Source organism: Anser cygnoides, chromosome 3, assembly GCF_040182565.1.
Source record: "Anser cygnoides isolate HZ-2024a breed goose chromosome 3, Taihu_goose_T2T_genome, whole genome shotgun sequence".
Lineage (NCBI taxonomy): Eukaryota > Metazoa > Chordata > Aves > Anseriformes > Anatidae > Anser > Anser cygnoides.
In genome coordinates this window covers 63814295-63832739 of record NC_089875.1, presented here as the reverse complement: position 1 = coordinate 63832739, position 18445 = coordinate 63814295, and the positions used below count along the sequence as shown (strand labels likewise).

General features: G+C 34.3%; 1 protein-coding gene across 1 annotated transcript; it reads right to left on the bottom strand.

The window, feature by feature from the left end:
• Window positions 1-2310: 2310 nt before the first annotated feature.
• On the bottom strand, window positions 2311-14946 carry TMEM244 (transmembrane protein 244). The gene is made up of 6 exons (XM_066993187.1): window positions 14914-14946; window positions 8545-8630; window positions 7941-8014; window positions 5368-5493; window positions 3545-3589; window positions 2311-2676 (listed from the first exon to the last, which is right to left on the bottom strand). Exons 1-6 carry the CDS (start codon window positions 14944-14946, stop codon window positions 2582-2584), a joined length of 459 nt encoding a protein of 152 aa, XP_066849288.1. The 3' UTR covers window positions 2311-2581.
• Window positions 14947-18445: the final 3499 nt, after the last annotated feature.

The window sequence follows — 18445 nt, the reverse complement described above, 5'->3', positions numbered from 1 at the left end:
GAACAGAGGATACTGAAAATCCTGGGGCAGGAACCACAGATTAAATCACAGATTATAGGGATATTTTTGGATGTGGAGACTACCTTTCCTAAAATAACGTAGGCACAAGCAAAAAACAGACTGTGATGTACATGTGGCAGTTGTATTGTGACATTCCAGTGTTACAATTTCAGCCTGCAGGTCTTTTTTCTTTCACTGATCTTGCCCATTTCAGTGTTCTCCTTTCCTGCTTTCATTGTTCCTTTTCCATACGTGGCTGTTGTCTTTTGATGTCCCAGTTGCTTTTCTTGTAGTCTTTGGCAATTCTGTTGTGAAACACATAGAAAGCCCTTCTTTTCCTCCAGAGGATCTTCTTTCCCACCTGTCTTGACTGTTATGAATTAATCACATACAAATTGCTCATGTGGGTCACTTCTTTATTGTTGCAGAAATAGCCAGGTTTATTATATTCAAAAGTGCCATTTTGGTGTTTCAAATAGAAATCACACAGTTTAGATAAGACCTCTGAAGCCTTCTAACCAAGTAATGCCCAAACAGATATAACTGATATTTCTTACAGGATGGAAATTTGTTTAATATGAACTTGGACTACACTTTAAACATTATTTGTAATATTTATGATTGATGCTCAATATAACACTAACAGAAAAAAAATAATAATATATAATTCCGAAACTGTCTCATTGTTAGACTTTTGGAAGTAATAGAAAAATCTCATGATGTTTTTAATAGCTTGACTAAGGTTTTTAATCTTCAATAGAGTTTTTACTGTGATTGTTTCTCTACTACTGGCCTAGTTGTAAATGCTTTGGAGAAATTCTGGGGACAAAGCTCTCTTTATATAGTCTGAAGGTATTTTCTTGCTGGTGGATTAAGATTTTAAAGAGAAAACAAAAGTTAAAAATGTCTAGACTGGGCAACAGAACTATTGCAAGCTGCAGCAGGGCTGACACCCAAAGAGGAAAATCCTTCCAGTTTAAAAATAGAAACTTGTTCCATCTGTGGATTATCTTTAATCCACTAATGTTTGCACATGGTACCCTACCTACATGCACGAACTGCATATGGACTAGGACAGAGGCATGGATTGACATTGGACTACTTAATTCCCATCCATTTTTATAGTTCTAAACTGAAAAAAATCCAGAAGAAATCTGCAAATGTCTTTCAAACAGATAACACCAGTCAGCTATGGGAACACTAATATTTATGGAGATAGAAATCCATTGAACTCAAAGTGGTCCATGGCTCAGTTCAGCCATCAATGCAGGTCAGTTAATCAACTCTCTGGAATTATCTCTGCTAACTTCAGTACACAGTGTATTATACTTCATTTGGTCTTAATGAACCACTTCTAAAGTCTAAGTCTTTTCAGTACTGTGTATTTACATGTCTGGTTTGTCTCTAAAATTACTTATGTATCTATCATTCACAAAAGACTATCCCATACTTTTGGGAGTCTGAAATGTGCTTCTCATTGTATGTGTACTTTCAATATTAAAATGTACATACAAATTATAAAACTTGCAATGTGTTTTAAAATGTTTGATTAGATCTTGAGGGGACATATTCTTCAGAGGCATCATCTGCTGTGTAAGATTAAGGCAAATGCAACACTGTGCTCCTGTGCAAACACCAATCCAGTCCTGCTCTTCCAAGCAAACTGCAGTTGAAATTCAATTACTAACGTTGTATTTAAGATGAATTTGCCTCCTAGCAATTTTGCTATTAAGATTTTATTATGGTTAAATAGATACAGCCACTACTGTGATTGGTTTGTTGTTCTTTTGATTACTACTATCCATAGACCAGTACTTCAGCGTGGGCCACATGCAGCTGTGGGATACATAAAAAAGTGACTGTAGGCAGCATTTGCCTTTCATCGTTCCAGCACAGTCACACCATAACTGGATCATTAGTGAAAGACAGAATGGCCTGAAGCTGTCACAGAAAACATTTGGCTGTAGCATTCCTGGAAGTCAGGGAATCAACTAAATATTGATGATTGTAAGTCTGCCTGTTTCTGTCTTGAGCACCTTCTAGGTGAGAGCTTTAAGATGGAAAGAGATATGCAGAGATATGCGCTCTTCAAGGGGTCTTCTTTGCTAGGGTTTCGCCAGTAAAGACTGCTTTATACTTAAAATGATGTATGCCAGCTAGGGTGACTTTAAAGTTCTGCACTTGTGAGAGGCCAGACTCCAGCCTGAGTTACAGTCAATATTTTATAAACTGCAACAGATAACAAGTGGTCTGAAAACATTAAATACAAATCCATTTTTTCTTTTAGGATTTTGCAAGAGTGCTGCATCATTACTCTTATCCTCCTTGTGGTTTATTTGTTTTAAAACGGAAGTAGTGTGTCTAATTGCTTAATGGAAATTGTACATACAAAAGCTAAAAGTGATTATATACAATAGCTAAAAGTCATTACATTGACTTTGCAAACAAATGTAAGATACAAGAGTTCTGGTAAGCTAAATACTAGCCTTATGATTAGACAGTTTCTAGCTTCATTTTAATTATGCTGTTAAATAAATCTTTGAAATTATACAAATATAAAAACAAGTTCTAAATTGTCTTTTCAAAAATCATCTAGAACTGGGTAAATGAAGTTATCTTTGAACAAGCAGTATGCCAAAATCTGTCCTCCACAGATCATGGAAATTACTCCAGATCCTGAAAGAAAAAGCATGACTGTTTTGTATTAATTTTTGCAGTGGAATACAAACATTATAATAAAACTTTAGTCAGCTTTTCTTATTTATTGATTTTTTAAATGGTCTGTTTACTTAAACATTTTGCCGAAGACTTTAACCACCCACACAGAGATCAGTCCCGGTAGTTGCTGATACAAAACCAGTTGCAGGACAAGGGATTTATTTGCCTGTCTCTGTCTTTTAGGAATTTACTACAGCTGTTGATCCATGTTATACTTCATAAAAGAAAGAAGAGCAGAAGCCAGTACTTTCTCCCTTAACTGTTTTCCAAGATAATATATACTACTGCATGATTATATTTCTAATTTTACAGTAAATTAAACATTCTAAAATATAGATTTGCTATTCACTGTAAGGAAATGTGATGACTGAGATTTTTCTCATCTATCATAGTACCTGTACATAGTGTTTTTAAAATCTGTTTCTGAATGTGTCTATTTCTTTCCATTGATTATAAAGAATACCAAGGAAGACTGGTTTGGCTAACTGTCTTTTTGACTCCTGAATTTGATGAAATAGATAGCTTGATTATTCAGGAATGAACATGGCTCATTTCAGCAATGTGAACATATCTGCTGTTTGGTAGGAAGAATAACATAAATTGTGTACATTCTGGTCTTAAAATAGGTGATATTTTAAGGCAAGTCAAGTGTTAGCTTAGTGCTACTTGCCTGTGTCCTTAAAAGAAGTGTAAATGAAAAGAATATATTTCTTCCTTAAATACTGACAATTCCCAAAGTATTGTGACAACAGACATATAATAGAAAATGAAATCATACTGTAAATGCAAATTTTCTAGATTCTAGTGATTTGAACTTTAATTTTACCTAATGCCAGCCACCAGTGTAACATCAGAGGGAATTCAGACATAACTGCAAGGAAAAGAAAAGGAGAAGTGTAAGTTTTTAAACAGTAAGTATGAGGGTATGCAAACATTGCATTACAGTATACGGTATCTGCTCAGTTATCTTTCAGAAATTACATGCTTTAGATTTATTGAAATTGCAAACTCTTATTGAGGTCCTAATCATTCAGATATTTGGTCATACTGTTGCATGAATGTGGGTGGACAATCCTACTGGAAGTTGTCTTTAAACATTAAAAGTGTGTGCTAAATTGAAGTTTTAGATTGTAAAATCTCTGAAAAAGAAATGTTTTGTTACTACTTAGCTGTACAAAGTTTAGCATAATGGAGACACTGATCACCTAGTAGAGTGCTTCCATATTGCTGCAATGCAAATAATTTAACCTGTCTAATGTTTTCAGTTTAATGGGTGATAGCATATGAAAGACAGGCTAGAACTGTGCACTGAGTCTTCACAGTTACCTAGCTTTGCTATGTGTCATGCAGCTACCCTTGTGTCTCGTAAGATGACCAATATCTCCACCGTATGATCAATATGAGCCCGTATCAGCCCCCAGAAGAGCCAGCAGGGCTGTTGAGGCACTGAAGGGAGTTAGGAGGCATGCTGCATGCTCTGGCAGCACAGTTGAACTTTGGTTGGCCATTTGAAAGCAACAATAACAGTTCTGGTGTTGTTTGGAGATCAAAGTGCACCATATGATATAATGATAGAAGGTAGTTTAATACATAAAATATATAGAAAGAAGAATTTTTTGCAATTTTTGTAAATTCCTTGATTTAAATTAAAAAAATACATAAAGAATAATTGTAGCTTAAATTCTATGAAACCAAATTCAGTAGATGAGAAATTATGATTAATTTTTTAAGGTGAACTCTTTATTGGTCTCTGGCATAACTTGACATGGGAATCAAGGAATCCCTTCTTATATAAACTGTTAAAAGACAAATGAAGCATTGGAAAGTGGAAGATTAAGTATTATGTAGTAGAGTGGGAGTTCTAATTTGACAGTGATTTTTTCCTATTCCTAAATTCTAGAATACAAATATTAAGCTCATTGTTATAGGAGAAAAAAATCCCCATGTGGATGGGGTTAAAATGTATTTCTGAATCAGCCATAGCAGCCTCCCGCTAACCAACATGAGAAGAGGGAGCAGGATACTAGGTACTGGCACAAAATGGTGGTGACGCTCATGTACAGCAGCCAGTTCTTTTCTCCTCATTTGCAAAAAGGGGAAGAGTTTCAGGAAAAAAATAAAAAAGAAGAAGAAAAGAAAGAAAAAATGCTTCAGTGGTAAAATGCATTAATTTCCTCAATGAAATTCAGTTCAAATTATCTAACTTAAAAACTCTGAATCATCTTTGTTGAAGTAAGTCTCATTTTTGCTTTGAATTAGTGCTGAAGTTTTAATGAGTAACTCTTAAAATGTCAGAAATGGACAACTATTACTTTCTTGTTTAAAGGAACACACCTCCCAGAAATTGTGTTTAGGCTAGATATTTGACATTAACTGTCAGATTACAAGCTAAAACTCTGAAATTTTATAAGAAAATTGTTTTGTTTTGTTATTATTATTTTTTTAATACTCCAGCAAATACAGAATCAAGTTTTAAATGTCAAGATTTAAATACATGGATAAATCAAATGGATGGAAAGTACAGATGAATGTGTATTCAGCTCCAAGGAAGAATGATAACATTAGTCCCATAGTACAGTGGGTGAGTCACGGTCAATTGGTCCTTCAGTCTGTGACACTAGGCATATATTTAGCAGCAAACCTACTTACCAACTGAGGTTATGATGATATGAATAACAGTAACTGTTACAGCATAATCCCAAACCCATTCTTCCACAACCAGGGCAAATAGCAGGCCACAAATGAAGAAGGTTATTTCCAATGAGACTACAAGAACTGTAAATGAAAACAGGATGCTTACACCAAGCATAGTTTTGAAAGACTTTTTTCTTGTATTCAAAGGTAATAGCATTAGGATGTTAAAATCTCTGATACAATGCTATGCAAATTATTTCTGATTAGATCAAATATTACACTGATGTTTTCATTATAAAGTTCATTTCTAATTTTACCACAGACACCTGCATGGGTTGTATCCCAATTTCCCTATAGACTTTCAAATGTTCCATATTTTGTGTAAAAAACATGAGGACGAACAATGCTCTATGTGTTGCCTAAAAGAGAAATAGTGTGGAAATCCTTCTCAGAGACTGTCTGTCCAGGGTCTTTGTGTATGGCACTAAATAGACTTCGCTGATACTGACATAGGGCAACTATTTCTCTTCCAAAACAGAACTATGTGGTTAAGGGGTTACGTTCAGTATGAACCTTCACACTTTTCTCCCTGTCCACTTCTTTGCATCATACACATGTATCAGTGCAACTTAAAGATGAGACATGCAAGGGGAAAGAGAGCAGAGAGCCTACGAAGCCAGCACAGGCCATCCATATGGATCTCATGGTGCATAAAACCAGAAGGACTGGCTTCTCAGTTCTGATAGCAAGGCTGACAACTGCCATACTGCCACCACAGCGCGTACACCTGCCATCTCCATTGTCTGGCTTTGTGTTATGTTAAACGACAAGAGAGGATTCCCCACCAAGTGACAATAACTGAGTTACGTTGCTGAGACACTAATACAGCAAGCTGACCATGGAAGTCCGCCTCACAGGCGAGCTGTGTGGCCTGCAGAAACCACCTAGGCCGACATGGAGCAGAGGTGCTAGGCCGGGCGTGGAGGTGCTCCTGCTCTGCTGGGAGGTGCAAGCTTCCCCAAAGCCTCGCTCAGCTTTGCTTGCAGGGCACTTTCGTGCCAGTATGGAAGGTAGGACCAAGAGAAACCCTTGCGGGTCAGCCCTCGTGTCCTGCTGGGTGGCTACCTGAGCTAGTGGGGCTGAATGGAAAATGCCTGATGTCTCCTCCAGCTTCAGCCCTTGGTGCTTATGTAACGAACGGGCAATAACAGCGCACTACTGATTCATAGGATTTTCAATCTGAAGGCTTTTCATTCTTCGTTTTAATGTCCCTAGGCATATTGAACTCCCATTTTTAACTGAATTTTTTTTTTTTAATTGTAGTAATGTAATAGCTAACATTACTGTAACTCGGAGTAGAGAGAATGTTATTATTTTTTGCTGTATTTAATTCATATATTTGGCAGCATTTTGTGCCTCTCAATTTTATTATTTTCTTTACACAGTCAATTAGTTCTTACTGTAATATGGATCTTTTATCCAGCAGTTAAAAAAAATGTAAAAACACCAAGAAAAATATAAAACCACATGTGGTTAGGAAAACAAAAAATGCGCTTCAAAAAAGTAATGTTTGTAATGCATAAATGCTTTAATTTATTAGATTTAATGTTAGTGGTATTCATTTAAATTTTGCCAATAATTCTGTAATTTCAAAAGTAAAAACCATGTATACAGATATAATAAAAAACAGCATACACAGATAAAATACAGTGCAGACAGATGTTCTGTATACTTTTCCACAAAACTGGGCCAGTAACAATAGCTCAGTTCTGAGCTGAGACTTCCATTTTTATTTTGAGATTATCTTTTAAAGACATCATTCTGTTTTTAACAGGCATGAGTGAGACCCTTAAACAAACTAATTCTGCTTTGCAACACCATTCAGAGAGCTCAGGTTTGTCTCTGTGCCCATAGCCTTCAAACAGATCCTGCTATGTTTTGCTACTCCGTGTTACTTCTTCAGGTGGATAAAATGCAGGACTGAATATTACCAAGTTGCGTGATGTACCAACTGTCTTTGGCACCTTATAAGCATGCTGCATAAAATTATCTGATACAATTCTGGAACAGAAAAATCATATTGAGATACTGTAATTACATTAGAGCCTTGAAAAGTAATTTTAATGGAATATGTTTTAAATTTTCTTTTTCCATTGCTACAAATGAGATGTTTTTTTCATCTGAAATCTGTATTGTCAATGTACAAATATACATAAGTTTTTATCACTCTTTTTAACATGATCAACTGAACAATTTACTTTTGAGAAGTTCTAATTACAGGTGATGTCGTTTGCCTTTGTAAAATAGATTACAAGTCTGAGAAAAATTTCACCTGTGCATGTAATTTAAGAATGACAGTTTAGGAAAGTGAAATTATTTTGAAGGCTTCAGATGATACTGCAGGAATTTGTATTAGGATATATAAAGGTATGTTTAGGGACTGAATTACAATCAAACTCTGAAATTTTAATGCCCACTATATTACTGAAAAGGGCTCTAAAATATTGTCAATAAGGAAAATGAGTTTATATCCAGATGTAATCTATTTTCTTGGCTGGGGAAAAAACAAAGAAAAAAAATTAAATTACCTAAATAATGTGGGTTAAACCATGATGGATTTGTCTTAAAATCAAAAGGTGCCAAACCATCCAACATTTGAATCCTGTGGAAATAGAATCAATAAATTTAACCATAGATTTTCAATAATGCCTTAGTGATTGCATAACATATTATAGGTGCTTTTAAATAAGATTCCAAATGGAATATTCTACATTTCATTCATGTTATGGTCTTGCCATTGCACACAGTTTCTGTGATCTCCTCTCCATCTTTTTATTTAAAATGCCTGACACTATACATGCTAGTCAATAGCTTCCAAAGGGAAAATAATTTATATTTCTTATTGACTATAAAATCTTTCCTTTTTAATTTTTCATGTCATCTTTTATTTTATTTATTTACAAGTGCAAGGAAGTATATTAGAGCCAGCATTTTATATTTACTTTTGAGTATTATTTACTTCATGCATTTAAATGAAGGTTCAGGTATAAACATTTAACTGAATTTGAAAAATATGTTCACAGAATAATGGGCTGTATGCCTCCAGTCTGGATGCTTCCTCTACAGAGTCATGGTTCTACCCACTATATACATCTGTAACATGTAGTCATAGTAGAGACATGGAAATCTTACTTGAATACTGCAAAGCCAATGGAAAGGACTACATAATAAACGGTGTAGAAAACTGCCATGCATATCAACAGGTTCAACAGAACAACCTGAAAAGGGAAAAAGAGAATAAAACCTAATGCTGTGTGTTTACATTAGGTACATAATTGTCAAAAATAATTCCAGATGTCTACCAATTTTAATAATTTAGAAAATGTAATATTTAGTCAGAATTTTTTCTGTTGCTGATTACAAAAAGGTTGTTAAGGGTTTTCTAGTAAACTTTAGCTCCTAATTTGTTGTTATAATGCACAGTTCTTTGTTTTAATTGTAAGTCTACTATTTAGCTACTGAATTTCTAAGAATTCAGGGAATGAGAAGCACATTTGAGAGTTTCAGATCATTCAGATGTGTAACTAGCCTAATTTTTAACTTAAAAGAAATGCCATCCTCGTAATTATGTTGAAACTATGTAAAAATAAAATGTAGAAAATTGTAGAGGTGTGATTGTTATGTTTTCCAGCCTCTAGAAAGTATGTCATTCCAGTGTTTACATCCAAAGGTAGGGGTGTAGGCAACTTTAATGAGTAACGAGGGATAGCTGTTAAACACCTTTCAAAACTCAATTATTTGTGAATTTATTTTAAATAAACTCCAACTCCAAATTTTAAAAATGCACATAAAAATATGAGCTTCAGAAAGTACCACTATCTTATTATCAAACATTGGGTCTTTAAAATAAGAAACATTATAAAAAGAATTATACAAAGAATTTGTGCTTCCTAAGGTATCATGGCATCATTATTTCTTTCATTCCATTGAAGTGTCTTCACTTCTGACCTGAAGTTTCAGAAGTAATGCATCCAGATCAAAAATTGTGATCCTTCACCTGATAATGTTCCTAAAATGCCTTCAGACCTTTTGTCTTCAAGTGAAGCATAATTCACATTTGTGCTCATCTAAGCTGGCTTCCTGAATTATGCAGGCCCTAGGAGTCATATTAATTCCTACAGGTATAATGTAAAAATTACGTTTTCTCTAATGATAAAATGACGTTCCAGATATTTGTGCTTCTGTTGCTCGTGGGTTGGTTTTTTTGTTTGTTTTGGTTTGCTTTGCTTTGGTTTGGTTGTTTGTTTTTTGTTGTTTGTTTGTTTTGTTTTGTTTTGTTTTCCCCTAGAAAAATAGCACATATAATGAACACATATAATGAGTTAAAAATTTTCTTGCCCATTCTCCAGTTTGGCTACAAAATTGTTGAAACTAGCAATGTGTGTTTACCTGACTCATCTGGTAAGATCTCCATAGATCTCCGACATATGAAGCATTGTAAGTTTTATTGAAAATACAGTGTTGACTGTTATTCCAACAATAAATTTTACATATAGATTTTGATCATCTAGCCTCAGCCATCTAGCCATCTAGCCTTTTGTGCTGTTTTACCTATTCCACTTGGAGTATGAATACTATAGGAAATTTATCTTTGAATTGCTTCCTGTACTCTTAAGGGTGAGGAAACCACTGCAAAATGCTTCTTCCTATGTAAAGTTCTGTGTCTGTTGCAGCTTATCCTTTTCATCAGTATTGTGGTTTTGCCTCATCTTCCATATGTGTTCCGTTTTTCCTCTATTAAATTTTTTTTTAATCTTCCGTTCTTTAACTGTATTCTTAAGCTTACATTTTGTTCACCTATTCACTTCATGTTTCTTTATTTGATGCTGCTAGCATGTCCTATTTCATACTATAATTTTTAAGATCCTGTATATTCTGACTTTATCTGAACTTTCCATTATTTCCCTATTATGAAATTTGAAGATGTGATGAAATACTGGTGCTTTGTCCAACAGCGGTACTCTCTTATTAGTTTTTCTTTCATCTTTCCATATTCTTGAGGTTCAGCTAAACTTAACATATAGTGATAAACCCTCTTTCATTGTACTTTGTTTTTTTTGAGATATACAGACAACAGTAGTATCATTTCTCTTTCTGGTACTCCTGTACTTCTTTAGTCAAAAACTGAACATGGACACTATTAACAGCAACACTCTACACAGCAAAACTGTACTGATGACCCATAATAAGATCATTGTGGTCATTGTGATCTCTTACCTAGTCATTCTGGTTCCTCAGTTGCCAATAATTATTTTGCAGAAGCTAAATCTGTATTTCATTTCAGCTTTTAAGTGTCTCTCCATCATTTTCTACTTTACTTCAAAGTAAAAGCTGAGTGGCAGAAAATGCATTCTTAAGAATGCATTAGTTTGATTTGGATAGCATTTACTCAAGATGTCTGTACCCTGTGTTCGATGGCCTGTCCTACTTAAAGAATTCAAACTTACAGCTTCCACTTTCAAGAAAAAAGCTGTATCCCACTTCTGCATGGATATATACTAGTAGATTTCACAATGACTAACTAGACAAAGTAATTTTTCCCCTTCAATAGAAATTACAGCCTTTACAGTCTTAGTTCTGCAGTGGACATTTTAATCATGGTCTAGATATTTAAAAAGAGAACACTGCCACAGAAAAATGGTGTTACGTAAAATACTTCTAGGCACATCAAAAAAATGTACCATTCTAGTCCAAAATTCCATTTAAGCCATATTCTATACTTTACAGTAGCCAAATGTGTAAACTGGGGGAAGTAGTATAAGGATATGGGAAGTACAAGTAATATTTATTTCCACGGATAGATGTTTTAACACCTTAAAACCTTTTAAAACCAGAGATTGCATCCACATCACAGCATTTTGAAGACCTTGATGGGTCTTTCTTCCACTACTTTTTCAACTTGCTTTCATTTTCCAGAATACTTTCTGAAAAAAGTAGCACAATTTAATTTTGGGTGTTGTGAGAAAATACCTTGGGGGGGGGGGGGGGGGGGGGGGCTTTAAACCTACTGAATAATAGTTTTAATGACTAGCTGGTGAAATACCTTCTAGTTCTTATGTTATCAGAAATAGTGAATATTTTGTTCCCTACTTATATTTCCTGTGTTATCCCTAATTGTTTCTGCCTCTGTACTATCCTATGTGTCAGATACCTAAGGAGAAAAGCTCTCGCCTACTTAAGTCCCTCCAGAAACAAAATCTATACTATATCAGTGATTGCCATTGTTGTCTTTGCACTTTTTCTAGTGAAAAGATGTAACTAGATCAACATTCAACTTCCTCTTCTATTAACAGGTTTTAAATTTTGTCAAGGTACATCAAATGATTTAGTTTGAAAGTAGCCATGGCAGTTTTCATTGCCTGAGAGCAATGTCGTACTGCAATAGTGATCTAAGGGGAATGTAATTACTATAGTGATTCCATTATTAAGTAAATACATTTGGACACGTAAATATGGATCCGAAGCCTGCAAATTTATGTGTGTGCCATGCAAGATTTCCTGCTGAATTTCCCTACAGATCAAATTTAACTCAATTCCAGAGATGGAATTGAGCTGATATCAAGTAAGTCTGAAAGTTCTTATGTTTTACCAAAATTCTTGTCCATGCTAATCAAAAATAAATTTAAAATAGAAAAATGAACACTATGATGAAAAATTGCAAATACAGATATTCATTCAGAAGTAAATTCTTGAAAAGTAACCCTGTATAAATTAAATAGATCGTAGTGAACTGTACATAATTTTTCAGTGTATCAGAATGGCAAGCAGAGATTATGAATTAGGTATCGTAAAGCACTGTGTCAAAGCAAAAGAAGCAAGTGTTTCTGTCTTTGATATGTGACACAATGGGACTGAATTTAAGAAAGGATAGGTAAGAACTAATAGGGTAATAGAAGTCCTTTTCTGAAGAAAAGTAAAAGAAATCATGTGTGCAGTTTGGCTACAGGGAGTGACGTAGGGAAAATAGCTGCATGTTTATAACTAAAAATGAAAATGAATTATTTGGAGAAGTAAGATGAAAGAAATTAAAATCAAACCAAACATAAAGAAATTATAAGACGCTGCAAAGTTTCACAAATCATTTCCATTTTGCAGTGTTTGAAAGAGACTTGCTCTTTTTATTTATTTGCTTTTGTTCAACAATTTTCATCAAAATTGGTTATTGAATAGTTCTATGCCCTCATCCTTGCTATGGATTTTGAGGATAAAGTTGGAAAATGTTCTTGACAAGTGATTCACAAATAATAAAGACAAGAAAAAAAAAAGAATATTTTTTGAAATCCTCAATATTAAACAAAAGTCAGTTTTAAGGCAAGATTTCAGAGAAAAATGTAAAACATAGCCAACTTGGAAATGTAATTTTCATTTTGATTTAACTTGTTATATGTTGGTAAAAGCTGTTGAAAAAGGAGCACTTATTCAAGGAGGCATGGACTCTGAAAAGAGCTATAGATAAACGTTAGCTCATCCTAACTCAGTTTTATGAGCTTGTCTTGCCATACTGTGACAGAAAACAAGCCCTCAAGGCTTTGGGATTTAAGCTGGGAGAATATGAAGAGAAATAAGGAAGAGGTATTACCCTTAAACACAGCACTTGGGAAGAAAAAGTGACAACAAGTTTGGTGTCAACATTTTTAAAAAATATGTTAAAAAATGAAGAAGGTGCAGAGAAGAGCCACAAAAGAGAGATGGTGGCTAGAATTTTTTTTATTTATTTTTATTTTTTATTTTTTTTCCATTAGCACTACAACTCTAAAGAGGTCAATCTGTTTAGCTCTGAGGGCTGATTTGATTATGATGGATAAGTTCCTTTGCAGGCGGAAAATACCAGGTATTAGGGGCTCTTTAATCCATCAGAAAAGCCACATGAAGTAAACAACTTCAAGTTATAGCTGGACAAATTCAAAAGATGCATGCAAGACATTTTCAACTGTAAAGGCAATTAGCCAATGGAACAAACTGCCTTTGGAAATAATGGATTCTTCAAAGCAAAACCAGGTGCCTCTCTGGATGAAGCTTCACTCAGACATCTCTACTGTTCACTTCTGGCCATAGGTCTTTGAATGGCTGTGTGATAGATATATTTACAGAACCATCTGACACTTACAGAAGTATGGATACTGCAAATTTACTAACCATTTATATTACTTTTATTTTGCTAGATACTGAAAATTGAAAGTACATCACTGCATTTATCTCTCACAGTTGCAAGGAGGTAATATTCTATTTCTAATGCATTAGAAGAGAAACCCACCATGCCTATACAAACTGATATTTGACAATCTTATTCTATTTTTATTTCTCTACATCAAAAGAAAGCAAAACAAAAACTGAGAACATTTAATCTCTTGTCAACCAGTTTTATCTGAGGGTAAAATACAGCTCTCCTTTTTCCAGTATCTTTAATTTTATCGTAAATGACAATTGGCCAAATAAACTGTTTCATTCATTCTTTTGGATCATGGTGTACCCCATGGCCAGTGTAATGTTCATTGACTGCAACGTTACATGCAAGTTTAGTAGCCATGCTGTACCTCACCTCCTGAAAGTATCCCTAAACATTGGAAGTTGAATCTTGGGCACTTTTTTTGTTGGGAATCATTTTTATCCCATTTCTCTGAACAGACACACATTTCCTGGAATTCTCCTTTATCTGCCTCCTTTAAGCCTTATCTGCTCCAGATGCAGATTTGTACTGTAATAAAAGTGGTGAGACAGGACTGAAGGGAAAATAACAGAGCTGAAGGAAGGCTGTGAGCTGATGGCCTGTTGACCTCTAATTACAGTAGGTGAATTCCTGGCCTCTCTTGAAGTCAGAGACAAACTTGCATTGGCTTCAAAGGCTCAGGATTTTTCTCTTTGTACCCAGAATATTCTTAGTCCCTGTCTAATGTAGTGAGGTATTAGCTTGCTTTGCTCACTTGAGTACAGCTAAAGAAAGGCATGCAGCGCAGTGCTAAGAATATACTCTTAATTTAATAACACGAAAATAGAAACTCTTTGAAAATTTTCCATTTCTATCACATTCAACTTCTTTTCCTTTCCACTGAAATTTATATATATATATATATTTAAAACTCAAAATATATTTTATTTTTAAACTATTTTTTCCCTTTCTAACCCCTCAAATATTTCAAAGTGGAAAACACGAGTTAAAAACTACAGGGTCATTTATTATATGCTAAAACAATTTAAAGAAAGAATATTAGGAATAACCTGGTGTCATTAAATTTCAGATTTTATTAGACAATTCCAAGAATTAGATCTCATAAATGCAGCTACAGCACACATTTTGAAATCCTTCTTGTAAGGTGCACTTAGCAGTACTTACTACCAGCCCAATAATAAGCTCTCCCGTTCTTTTTGCTTTTTAGGAAGCGAACATTGAATAATACTCTGTAAGAATGAAAGCAATTGCTTTTTCAAGACCTGCAGTAGCTACCTAATGCTCTAAATACTACCCAGTGACATACAGCACTATACAAACTCAATTCCCTTTACCTTGGTTTCAGCAGTTTTGACCTTGAGAGCCATGGACACATGATGAGTGAGAGGAAGTGATGTTGCTATATTCCTTATGTCAATATCAGTCGGAAGAAGCAGCTGTTTTTCACCCCAAAAAACATTCTTATAGGTGAGTATAGGCAGAGTGAGGTTGGTTGATTGGATTAAACTGAATTGAGACAGAAGCCATCTGTGAGATAACTGTAAGCGGCTGAAGACCAAACAGAAAATCCTACTCACTCATTTAATGTTCATACTTTTGTACCTATGGGCAGCTAAAGCATATCTATAATACAAGTTGGCCAGTTAGAGACAAAATTCTGAATACTATTTTCTACCTTCTGTTTGTGTTTTTTTTTCAGCATTCATTTGATCACCATTCCTTAGGTTTATTATACCTTCCTACATGTAATTAATTTTACAATTTCTAACATTAATCCTGTTGACTGTACATGTAGAACAGTACATTCTTCACGTTGTTCCTTTTAACATTTTTATTCTGACTATCACTTTATTACATCATGTATAATTCACATTAAATTAGGTATAATTAGGTTAAGAAATGACAGACTTATGTTATGGCTCTTCTCCTTTTCCTGAATCATTATTTTTTCCTTCAGTAGAATGAAATTTAGCATGCTCTAAATCAGATCCACCTTCTACTGAGCAGTTCCTTAATGGATTTGGATTTGGCTTTTTACAGACACATTATGATTCACTATGCTGCATTACATAGAAAAGGAGATAATATAAGGGAATACTTCTGAAACTGAATGAAGAATGATTTATTTATTTATTTATTTTACTATCACCAGCATAATCTGAGCAAGTTTCATTTTTTTAATGTCCTTTTAATTGTACAAAATTAGTGCTATCTGCTTTAAGATGTCATCTGTAGTCAGCAAACAAGAGCTTTTGCTCATGGATTCGATAGTTCCAGATTGTGAATACTGTCAGGGAAATTACAGGTAGTATCTTGTGAAATTCCTTCCTGCTGAAAATGCTAGCACAAAAATCTGTGCATCAGTTAAATAGTATTTTGAGAACTGAAGTGATGTCAAAGGAATAGAATGAAACAACAATAACAACAAAATTAATTTGCTTAAATTATTGCATTAGTCAAAAGTAGCAAACTAATGAAGAGATATGTTAGCAATTTATATTAATCAAAAAATGTTTGAAAATGAACAAAAGGTTCCATTGAAAGAGCATCATGTCTATCCAAACAGATCAGCTGAAAACATCCATGACCTAAAATTTGCATACACTTTGCAGTAACCATGAGTAGCAAGCTAATTGAAAAAGTAATGGATTACATTAATCTAAGACCATTATTAAATACAATATTTCACTGACTTGTTCACAAAGAGTCAGTTTAATCAGACAAAGTTTGAGGATAGAACCAAAGTCACTGAGTTTGACTGAAATGTAATGGAAGCTATAGGCATGGATTTACTGAGGAGATTGAATGCTTCTTCCCATTCCTATTGTGAAGCTGAACATTTTAAATACTCTGAGAGAGAGGATAGGATTTCTGTTGAAACCTTGCTTCCAAGCATGGAAACAACTGAATTGTGGTAACAACAAACCGCAGCAAATCAAAACTGGGAGTGGCAGAAACTGTGTGATCCAAAATAGTGACTAGAAAGTCAGTAGTGAATGGCAATGGAAGAGATATTGTGTTGCTGTTAGCAAAATGTTAAGATAATGGAATAATCATTTTGGTATTTTTTTTCTTATCTTCTTTTTTACTAGGTCAGCTATAGGAAATATGACAATTCCTATTCAGCACAGGGAGACAGAAGACAAGTTTTAACACCGGTTAAACTAAATGATCTATTTTGGTTTCAACTAGCCCTATTTTTATTTTTTTTTTAATTACAGACTGTTTTCTGAAGCATTGCAGTGCTGATTGTTATTCAGGATATGAGAAAAAATAGTACGGCATTAATTTTTAACCCCTGGAGTTTGTGCTGTTTTGTGTTATGGAAACACCCAGGAAACAGTTACTTCAGTAGCATGTTGAGAGCTTATCCTCACATGTTTGAGAATCGTTAATAAACACTGTTATTTAGGATTTGGCTGTACCCATGTACTTCCTTCATATGAATATGGACTCAACGTATAGTGATCAAAGCATAACTGCAGACAATTGCAGAACAGAGAATAATTGCAGAGAGCTTTTGAAAGTGAAATTAAGTATACTTCTATAAGGCAGTATCTCTTTCAAGTAACTGATAATGGCACTTCATATTACTCAGGCACCACCTACTTTCTATCTGTTACCTGGCGCAAAACAAAATATATTTTGTAATAAAGAACTGTGAGAAAATTTATAAACGCTTAGTGCTTAGTTTGCTGTCTAAGCTCGTTATTTACATTTAAAAAAAAAATGTTCTCATGTAAATCCACAATTTATAATGCAAATGTAATTGCAAAAAATAATTAACAAAAATTTGAATAAATATATCATACATCAGTATTGCATGAATATCTCTCATGGAAGTTAACAGGTGATTTATGTTGCTGTTATGCCGATTGTAGGCTCTACAACACACTGTGCCTTAAGATACATAGCCAGACCCAGAAACACAATTCTTAGGTAATTTGAAACAATGAAAAATCTTAGAATTGGGGAAATTACTGAAATCCAAAGTATGTTGATTCATTACCCTGCAATCCTAAAGAAAATGCAGAGATCAACCAAATGGATGCTGTCTACATTCTGTGGTGAGAGATGACATCAAAACATGTGTACTCTGTCTCCATCTGCTGATGGGAGGATCTTTTCTTAAATTGTGTAGGAGGAAGAGCTTTGGAAATAAAAATTGGCCACTGTCTTTATTCTTTTACTATAGTGACTGCAAGACTGTCGATGAAGTGAAGACAACTTGATGAAAATACACATTTTAAAACAAAAAAAACACTTACATTTATTGACTTACATTGTGTTAACAACTGTTGTAAATATAACTTCATTGTATCTTGAGAAAGACACAACCCATGCATAGGTTAATGTATTATACGGCCTTAATATGACAGCTTGGTTTCCAAGCCTGGAAGAAGAGAGAATTCTGTGAGTTCTAGGCTCTACCTCTTTGAGGATCCAAACAGTTAGGTTCTTTCCTTCTTTCACCTTGGCTGCAGGTGGATAAATTTTGAGGGATGGGAAATCTGAGAATTCAGTGGAAGTAGGAAGGTATTTCGGATGGACCAGTCTATTACTAGTTTCAAAGTTTGTCAGATTGCCTTTAACGATGCCCTCATTCCTGATAATATCATATAAATGAACTTTTAGCTTCTGAAAAGTTGTCTCCTTGCATTTCAGCATAAAAGGTCACAAACTCTAAAATGTTCATTGTACTAAACAACTTGTTTAACTCAAAAATTGGTATAATTCTTTATGATTTGCAAGCAGCAAATGAATTAAATTCCTTTTGAGATATTTAACCCCAATCAGCTACTTGTATCTATGGAGCTGACTTAATTGCAAAAACAGTAAGTGACATTTTTTGTTTTGTTAACCGAC

What these genes read in the sequence shown, in the direction of transcription:
- TMEM244 (XM_066993187.1), bottom strand. Translation starts at nt 14,946, where the DNA reads ATGGCTCTCAAGGTCAAAACTGCTGAAACCAAG. An exon ending in TATCATCATAACCTCAGTTG is followed by an intron (nt 3,590 to 5,367) that starts GTAAGTAGGTTT and finishes TTTTCCTTGCAG; the next exon opens with TTATGTCTGAATTCCCTCTG. An exon ending in ACACTGGTGGCTGGCATTAG is followed by an intron (nt 2,677 to 3,544) that starts GTAAAATTAAAG and finishes TTTTTCTTTCAG; the next exon opens with GATCTGGAGTAATTTCCATG.